Raw genomic sequence first — 9,920 nt, 5'->3', positions numbered from 1 at the left:
GATTTCATGTTGACTTTAAGATTTTAGACTTAAGACTATTACTGGCTTCACATGTGTATTTCATCTGTGTTTACTTTACAGTGCTGAATACTTCGCACCTCTCCATGTGTGTCATACATACCACAAGACCAGATTTGTACCGGATTTGCTGCTAAATACGGTTCATTTGACCTTATGCGTCTGTCCTGTTACTGTAGAGCCTGGTCTAATAAGGCTTATGCTGCCATCTTTAGGTAGGATGCTATGCTGTAATTCCTCTATATTGAGTTAATCTTCCTACATAGAAGGATTTAGTCTTACCATGTACATTTTTAGTCTGACGTTTGAACGTTTTAAGGGAAAATTTAACAAACACAATGGTATTCAGTAAAAATCATTAAATATTTCATAGAAAAAATACTGAAAATACTAAAAGCCCTTTTTATAGCTAAAAAGAGTCTCAACTATCAAACAGAGGAAGAAATGCATGTAGAAGCAAAACTTTTCAGCAGTTTATATCATTTTGATAATTTTCAGGTCTTAGAAACACAATACTGTAGGCTTTATAGGGTTTACACTCCTTCATGCTTACAAAATACCATTTAATACCATGATTTCTTAACAGTAAATCTGAATAATGACCATATTCATGTGCCATGGTATTTTTTTAAGATACCCCTCCCCCACTTTGTATTAGTCTTTTATTATGAAATATACAACCCTGTCAAAATCCCCACCTACGTTTTCTGTTGAACTAAACTCATAATAATGTTCCAGTCTTATTTTTTTACAGGCCTTTCAACCGAGTTAACACAGTTTATTGTAAAGAAAGCTGCTGTAAATTCAAGTGTATGTTGCAGACGGACACCATATGCTGCAGCTGTCGCTCTGTGTCGGCCTCTTTGTTTTGGACCAGCGTCTGTCACTCTTCCGCGTCGACCAATAGGAGAACGCCTTACTTAACCCATTCGACCAATGAGCGTTGAGCTTTGTTCCACTGTGCCAGTTCCGAGGCGCGCGCGCACGATAGCCGTCGAGCTATTTCTACTTTTACCCGCCTTCGCAAAACCGCTTATTTGCGTATTTTAGCAGAGTTGTTTTTATTTATCCACAAGATTCGATGTTCAAACTTCCAAAAAATCAATTTTTGGATGTAACAGACAGCTGTGTTTGTCGTAAAACCCCTAGGAGGACATTCAAACGGAAGGCGCGAGCCGGTTTGACGGTTGTCAGCGCGAGCCATCTTTTACTTTCATTTATTCTCGGTCGGGGGCTTACACAAGTTACCGCTGCACTTTTAAAACAGGAAAATAAGTAATTACACTTGCATTTCGTAAGTAAAACCCGTGTTTCATACTGTACTCTGGTAAAGATAATAAGCATGGCGCAATTTCACGAGGATCCGGCGCTGCTCACTAAAGAGAAACTGAAGAGTGAGTTACTGGCCAATAATGTTCCTCTACCGAGCGCTGACAGCAAGAAAGACGTCTATGTTCAGCTGTATCTGAAGAACCTGACCGTGCTCAACAAGAAGAGCCTCTCTCCTCCCGCTCAGGACACTTTCTCCAGTGATGAGGAGATGACAGCGCCGCTGGTGTCCGACAGAAGCCGCTCGGGGAGGGTGAGAGCTCAAACATTAGTCTTATGACAATCAAAATCATGCTTGTTCATAATTATGATGGATGCTGGAGCAGATGGGAATCATTATATATGATACAATTATTATAATCCTATATATAATCAAAATTATGAGCATGCTAATAATTAGAGATTTCACAAATGCTGGTTTTCACAATAATTTTCCGTTTTTTTTTTTTTTTTACTGTTTTATTTGTCTCATTAAAACATTTCACATATATTTATATTGCTTTTTGACCCAATAACCATTTCATACTAGTCTACCACAATAAAACATGCTTTCCAACACAATAATATTTAATAATCAATATAAACTATGATGTAGGTACAAATAAAACAATAACATGTATTTTGCTTCTGATGTTTCCTTAACCTCCAGAAAGCCACAAGAAAGACTGACAGAGTTCGGGCTGAGGAGAACGACTTTTTGGGATTGACTGATGAAGAGTTGAAGGTTCAGCTTCTGAAGTATGGAGTCAATACAGGACCAATTGTTGGTTAGTATTAAGGTTTTCCACAGCCTGATTGTGTTTGTGAATATTAATCACCCAATATGAATGTCCTATATATATATGTGTAGGTTTGCATTGTATTCTCATATGTCTGGTTCTGCATCTCAGCAACGACACGTAAGGTGTATGAGAAGAAACTCCAGCAGTTCCTGGAGCATCCGCCGCTGGAGAATATCCTTCCTGAACCCAAGACCGCGATCCCAGAGGCCATCACCATCAAAGCAGACGGAAACCAGAACGGCAACACGCATTCAGCTGAAGATCAGTACAGCGACAAAGAAGAAGGTAAAGCAGGGATAATCGAGTCAAGTAGCCAAATATCCAGTCGAGCTGTCTGCGTGTGCACGTTCCAGTATATCAGCTACTGATTTTAAAACGCTAGGCATCATACAATTGCTGACTTTATAAATGGTTGAAGAGGAAAAACTGGGCATCATACACTAAATCAGGGGTCCCCGGGCCGCGGACCGGTACCGGTCCGTGGGTCATTTGGTACCGGGCCGCACAGAAAGAATAAATAACTTACATTATTTCCGTTTTATTTATTCACACATTTACCTGTTCACATATTGTGTCTTTTGCGCGCTCAAGTTTGTGATTTCAAATGTAGGCGCGTGATATGGGCGCTCATAATGGAAGCGACGCGCCCGTTTTTTCCAAGCGCGTCCGCGCCGCATCGAGATAAAAACATCTCAACTTTCCAGAATGCCGCAAGCGCACTGTAGGTCACGTGACAAGAACCAACCAATCATCTTCCACACTGTAAACTGCTGCACTAGTTACTAGTAAAAAATATTTGTACTAAAAATATTAATGCTCACAACTGATTCCTTGTTAAATCCATCATTGTTTATACAGAATTGTTCTATATTCTATATATAAATGTGTATGTGTTTGCTATTTCTGGTGTTTTATGACCACTTCAGTTATAGTCTAACCTCAGACAAATACAGAGCCGTTGCGCAGGAGAGATAAGTTAGTTTCACGGCAGAAGCTCCGTTTACTGATGCTTGGGCCAACTTTTCTTAAAATATAATCAAACTGGTCCTTGTCCACTTTGAAATAGGCTTTGAACCTCCCATTGTCCAGGCGGAGCTCCTGAATCAGCTGGTGAAATTCCCCATGGTTTTTGCGGTTTTGTAGTATCGGTTGCACGGTCTTGCACCCAAACACTGCAGGTTTTTTTTTTTTTTTACTCTTCTTAGTAAATAAATCTTGTAACAGAGTTACAGCAAGGGTTTTTCGGTGGTGGAAATCCATTGCTGAAATTTCCTTGCTGTAACGGAGAGCGCAGCTGATGGTTGCTTAGCAACGACAGACGCCTGCGGAGTGCAACCTCGCGCCTAGCGTTTTCTACGCGTTTTTAGGAGCACCTTAAAGGCCGGTCCGTGAAAATATTGTCTGACATTAAACCGGTCCGTGGCGCAAAAAAGGTTGGGGACCGCTGCACTAAATGACTGAGGATCACACTAACACCGTGTCCTAATTACACGCGACGTGCGATAAAAGCCGTCTTTTTTCCATGTTAATCCTAACCAGCGGTGACGGCGACACAGCGATTCTATTTTAGAAACGGTTTCTATTTTATCGCCACGTCGTGCTGGAACAACAAACACAAAGTGTGGCAATGAGAATCTCAGGTACTGTTTATGTGCTTATTTAATGTTAAAAGCATGCAATGTGACTTTGAATATCATTTAGTGTTCCTGGCTTTGTAGCTGTAAAAGCAACAATGGATAATTCACCTCAGATCTTGAAATTAAACAAATGGAAACAAGAACATTCAAACTGTGAACAAACAAGTGTATTCTTTGACAAAGATTGTTTTAGTAACTCGGTAGCCTATGTATTTTTAATAATGTTTAAATGGTGTAATATTTGTGAATTTGATTATGTAGCCTACTTATCCATTTTCTTGCGAGTGCCGTCAAGATTACTCTCTGGTGCTGTGCACTTGCCGCGAGACTCCGCCCACACGCTGTTCTGATTGGCTGTGGGTTTTGATTGATTTTGACGTATCTCGCAGTCGCGTCTATCGTGGACAGACAAATTATTTGTCGCTGGAATCTTATCGCATCGCGTCTGGTTAGGACACGGTGTAACACACTTTCAAGTCATTCAGAACACATTATATTAATGCAGAAACATGTGTCTCGTTGCGTGACCAATGAAAACAAAATGTGTTCGGCTCAAAATATCAAACATGTTTGATCTCATCAACTGGATTGAATCAGAGTCTGAAGCTAAAAATCTAGAGTCCGCTATTTTCAGTGAAATCTGTCAACTCTGACTGACCAAAATCTGCAGACTGGCTTTGATATTCGGCAACTAGTGTTGACGCATCCAGTCTGTATATCTGCCAAAAATATGGGCATAAGTTGTGTTTTTAGTCGTGAGCTTTAAGTCATCTACTAACCAGCTTAAATGCTGTAGCTTGTTAAGTAGGGCTGAGCGATTTTATCGATTCTGCGATATAAATCGATATTTTTTCTCCCAAGAAAGTATCGATTTTTAGGCCGCGAGTATCGATACATAAGTCCCATTCAAATCCCCCGTGTTAAACCCGTTCGCGTTGCATGAAGAGTGATTTGGTCAGCCAGCCGCTAGTGGCCAGCTGCGCGCGTGCATCGATATTGACGAAAATCCAGCTGTATTCAAACAACAACTTAGCTCTCCTTGTTGGCTAGGCTCCTTGCATGCTGGCTAGTAGCTTTTTTTAAAGCTGGGTCTCCGAAATTGACAGCGCTGTGTTGGACAGATTTGTGCAGCGGTGTTCCGTGAGTGAGAAAGTGCGCGAGGTACGGATGAGTGTGTGTGTGTGTGTGAGAGAGAGAGAGAGAGAGAGAGAGAGAGAGAGCGCGAGAGCGAGGTAGTGCTGCGTGAATGCGCTGCGGCGCTCTGCAATCAAATACGATTTTAAATAGAATTAGTAAAAAAAAAAAAAATGTAAAAAAAATCTTATTCGGTGGTGGAAAACGCCGGCTTTAGGCGCATGGTGAACGCGATGGAGCCCCGCTATCCTATTCCAACCCGCGAACACCTCATCAAGGTTTGCATTCCCAGGCTGTACACTCAGGCAAGAGCACACGTCAAAGCCTCCCTGGCCAGCGCGGAGAGAGTTTCCCTGACGTGCGACGGCTTGACCTCGCGCACAACTGAAGCACGTCACATGTTCAGTGTCAAGCTAAAAAAGCTGTCAAAGAAAAGGCAGTGCAAAGAAACTGTTCACAACAGGCCACTTGCTGCACCTTTTAACTCTCCATTAAAAAGTAAATAAAGTGCAGTATTGCAATTAACAAAGGCTTATAAGCTACAGTTTGCACTGTTGTCTTTCAATAAATAGAACTAATTTTCTCTACACATATTTGATTCATTTTGTCCAGCATTTGCAAGCTGTACTCTCTGCCCAGTCAGAGACATATATTGTGTAAATGATGTTTTCAGTTTTCAGTTCAATTAATTCAATCCAAGTAAATGGAAGACTCACAAGATGTCACCAAAATCACTCTGTCCCCTTTAAATCTTTCAGAAAATGATGTAAGTGTATCGAATTATATCGAATCGTATCGTTGGCTGAATATCGTGATATATATCGTATCGTCAGCCGAATATCGTGTATCGTATCGTATCGTGAGATTAGTGTATCGCTACAGCCCTATTGTTAAGGAGAGGTGTGCTGTTATTTTACTAAGCTATCAGAGTTTGCATGTGACCAGACTCCAGACAAGCACTTTTTTCTTTATCAAACATAAACATTTAGTTGTGACAATTGAAGACTTAAAGTTAAATATTTATGGTCATATTATTTCTCCTTTTCACCAAGTTTGCTCTGTATTTGATTGTCAGAAATTGATCCAGTACCTGAGCCGGTTCCTGTAGTGACGAAGCCGGTCCGGAGCAGAGGAAAGACTCCAGTCACCACCAGGACCAGCAGCCGGCAGCGCTCTAAAGTACACTTACACCTGCACTTGGACAGGAAAAATACAGTTAGCATCACAATAGAGTCATCAGGCCTCGGTTTATGGTGCAAAGTCTCTTACTATTAGAGTTTTCTTCTAATCAGCAGGTGGTGGAGGAGACGGCATCGGCCATTGAGGAAGCATCCGTGGACGGAGGAGATATTCTGAAGGAAATCTTCCCCAATGAACCCGCCACACCAACCGGAATAATGTGAGTATTTTTTATTCACAAATTTTTGTTACTAATAAAATAAATGTTAACTGAAACATTTTATTTCATCTACTTTTATTTCAACATTTCTTATTGTAATTTATTTTAACTGGATGTAGTAAAATTAAAACTTGGGTTACACTTTATTTTAAGGTGACGTAGTTACATTGTACTTAAATAATACAATACTCAAATAAGTAATTAGGGTGTGGTTTAGTGTAAGTTACTTGTAATTATGCTTAATTTAATGTTATTACTATAGAAAGTACATATAGTAATGTGTAACTACGTCACCTTAAAATAAATTGTTAACAAAACTAAAACTGAATTTAAACTTAATATAAAAAAAAACTATATTAAAAAAAAACAATAAAAAAGCCCAAAACTATTAAAAATGACATAAAAGGACAACAAAATGACTGAAACTAATTAAATTAACTACAATTGACATGAATACAAAATATGACAATAAAAACTGATATTAATAATCTATAATAGCATCTCAATAATACTAAAATAACACTGATACGAATTGTGCAACTGTTTTAAGATTTACCAGAAAATAAATTATTCTTTCTTTCTATATACCCCTGACATGTTTGATTATATGTGACTTGTTTATACGTTATACTTGTTTATATATATATATATATATATATATATATATATATATATATATATATATATTAGGGCTGTCAGTTAAACGCGTTATTAGCGGCGTTAATTTTTTAACGGTCTATTTGGCCTAGCAAACTTTGTAGTTTTTGAAACCGCTATGAAACCCATTCATTTCCATGGCTCGCGCTGCGCGAGGACGTTTTGTTGCTTTGTCGACCAAAGCGCAAGCGGATCTAGCTAGACCGGAAACAAAACAACAGGCACGCCGCACACACTTGTTTGGGTCTGCGAGCCGGCCAAATAGTAGGTTAACGTTACGTTTTGAGTGGATGACGAGCGTGAGACGCCGAAGTGGATGCCAATAAGATTCTGAATTGAAAGTTACTTTTAAAAAGTTGCCAAATGGTTCCATTGACAAGACCAAAGTGATCTGTGTGTTTTGTCGTTGTGAACTGAGCTATCATCATCGCAGCACGTCCAGTCTGAAACACCACTTGATGATGACCAGCACACACACACACACACACACAGCTGATGCGAATTCTCTGCCCGCTCGTCAATATCAGGACCTCGTCAGTATTTCTTTCACCCTTTTATTGATGGACAGTGTTACATTGTGTGAGAGATTATTTGCTCCAAGTGAGAATGTTAGTGTGAAATTGAACACAGTATATGCCAATGTTGTTTCCAATAAAAAACATTTGCACAAAGCAAGCCGATCCACTTTTCCATGTTGATAAGAGCATTAAAATGAGAAAAAATAATAGGACAAAAAGAAATGAAGAGACATTTAGAATAGATAAAAATGTGCGATTAATCGCAAGTTGACTATGACATTAATGTGATTAATCGCGATTAAATATTTTAATCGTTTGACAGCACTAATATATATATGTTAGTGAAAAAAATGGAATCAGTGCTTTAATTAAACCCACATTTATGTTATCTGTCCGATCAGGGCCACATGTCGGAGGCCGATCCACGGTGCGGCCGGGCGTCCGGTGAAGCCGCTGAACCTCTGGTCCGAGGAGTCGCTCCTTCAGCAGAACATTTACACCGCGACTAAATCCTCCGTCACAGACGTCCGCAGTGCAGCACCCGCCGCTCGTCCCCCTCCTCGCCGCTGGTTCGCTGTCTGGCTGAAGCTTCTAGTGTTCATCGCACTGGCTGCGTCTCTGTACTACGCCTTCCAGAACGTCACCGCCGATCAGATCGACTCCTGCCAGCTCTATGTCCAGGACAATCTGATCACACCCATCATCAATTACATTAACCTGGAATACCAATCAGGTGGTGGCGACAGCAAGTGAGCAGCGGATACGTCGAGCCGCTTCAGCATGCATTACCGTCAGACTGATTTTCTAGTCATTTAAGGAGCAACGCATCGGCAGGGTTTGGGGAGGGGGGATTCTGGTTATTTCAGTTTGACCTAGCAGTCACATCTGAATAGACTTGTGTTTCAAGTAGTCTTTAACCTCTGTGTGCATCGTGTGTTTTGATCTTGCTTTGGGATTTTACGGTTTTCGTAGCATTCGAGACGACGTAGACAAGTGTAGTGTTCATTCACGATCGCTAGCAGTGAATCATTCGCCGTTCAGAATCACACAACGAGAGTTTAGGACTCACCTGCGTGTTTCTTCAAGTGCCAAGACGCGGCCAACACGAGCACAATTCGGTTTCACACACACATCACGGCTCGAAGGAAAAGCCTCAAGCTGAATGTCTGCAAAAAAAAAAAAAATCTACGTTTTCCTGAATAAACCTGGTGAAGTTTATTTTTAGCGTGACTGAATCTGACTTTAGGAAGTGTTGCTAATGAGACCAGAGTGAGAAAATTGTGTTCTTGCATAGTAGGGTGAATCTCACAAGGAAATTTCTAGGTCATATTTCACCACAAATAAAAAAAGATATCAATATTTATGTTGCGAAATGAAAAAAACACATTCTCATTACCATAAGGTAAAAATAAAATAAAAAAAAATCATTACTATAGTGCAAAAAAAATAAATAATTTGTGTTACTGTAATTAAACGTAATTAAATAAAAAAAATTCAAATGAATATAATAATTCATGTCTGGGCACAAATAACAGTTTTTACTTAAAATTGGCATGAATGAACATTTCAATGATTACATTTAGATACATTATTATCATTTTTGACTTTACAGTAATGAGAATCAGGTGCGATGTGCTTAATTAAAAATATTTTTAGTAAATTTTTTTAATTAATATTGTTGCTTTTGTGGTGAAATATGACTTTGATATACAGTATTCTTGACGGTTTTCGTGAGTTTCATCCCGTAGCTTTTGTTTAAATGATTTGTAGCACTGAAATGTTCAAGCTAACTGAACTACCAGCTCAGATAATGTCTGGTTTTAGAACTAGACTTTTTAGATTGATATTTGTTTTTTATCCTGAGCTTGAAAGAAAATGTGATCTTATATGAAAGTCTCGTGTAGTAAATAACGCTTCACTTCTGGTAAGAGGCAGTTTATTTTTTTGTATAGGTAATGGTGGCTTGTTAAATGTGTTTGTGATGTTTTCATAATGTGATGTGGCATTGTAGCCAATATTAAAACCCATAATGAGTCCGCCGACACTTGCCTGCTATTGACTGTAATCAGACGTCTGTGATTCATCTGACTAAACTGAATTCATTTCTTAACTGTGATTTTTAAAAACAAAGCTATGGTCCTCTGGACGTATGTACTAAGTATATATTCATTTCATTCAAAACAATACATTTGTGATGCATCGATCGTAATTTGCAGGGGTTTGTTTTTATATTTTGCTACTCGGTTTAATCACGTTTTAACTGCAATATTTTTCTAACGTCTTCTCTAAAGTTATCAACTTTTTTTAAAATGCAGTGGGTTACTTTTAAATAAATGTACATATACCGACTCCACTAACCACTAACTAACATCTTAGTTTTGTACTGCTGTGTCAAATGCAGTGAATGGTATACAAGTCCAATTTGCACTTTGTATTTAGGCAGCTA

The 9,920-nt window shown here is 39.2% G+C and overlaps 1 protein-coding gene across 2 annotated transcripts; it reads left to right on the top strand.

The window, feature by feature from the left end:
• Positions 1 to 964: 964 nt before the first annotated feature.
• On the top strand, positions 965 to 8,535 carry tmpob (thymopoietin b). Of its 2 annotated transcripts, none has more exons than XM_056272560.1 (6): positions 965 to 1,600; positions 1,997 to 2,114; positions 2,238 to 2,414; positions 5,976 to 6,079; positions 6,196 to 6,299; positions 7,876 to 8,535. In XM_056272560.1, exons 1-6 carry the CDS (start codon positions 1,361 to 1,363, stop codon positions 8,225 to 8,227), a joined length of 1,095 nt encoding a protein of 364 aa, XP_056128535.1. In that variant the 5' UTR covers positions 965 to 1,360; the 3' UTR covers positions 8,228 to 8,535. The 2 variants fall into 2 exon arrangements, with proteins under 2 accessions (XP_056128535.1, XP_056128534.1); XM_056272559.1 differs by having other exon boundaries at positions 966 to 1,600; positions 6,193 to 6,299.
• Positions 8,536 to 9,920: the final 1,385 nt, after the last annotated feature.

This window comes from Rhinichthys klamathensis, unplaced genomic scaffold, assembly GCF_029890125.1.
Source record: "Rhinichthys klamathensis goyatoka isolate OS25496 unplaced genomic scaffold, OSU_Roscu_1.1 h1tg000341l_1, whole genome shotgun sequence".
NCBI lineage: Eukaryota > Metazoa > Chordata > Actinopteri > Cypriniformes > Leuciscidae > Rhinichthys > Rhinichthys klamathensis.
This window is presented reverse-complemented; position numbering and strand designations above follow the sequence as displayed.

Coding starts and splice junctions, on each gene's coding strand:
- tmpob (XM_056272559.1), top strand. CDS start 1,361: ATGGCGCAATTTCACGAGGATCCGGCGCTGCTCACTAAAGAGAAACTG. Junction 1,601..1,996: donor ACAGAAGCCGCTCGGGGAGG/GTGAGAGCTCAA, acceptor CTTAACCTCCAG/AAAGCCACAAGAAAGACTGA. Junction 6,300..7,875: donor GCCACACCAACCGGAATAAT/GTGAGTATTTTT, acceptor CTGTCCGATCAG/GGCCACATGTCGGAGGCCGA.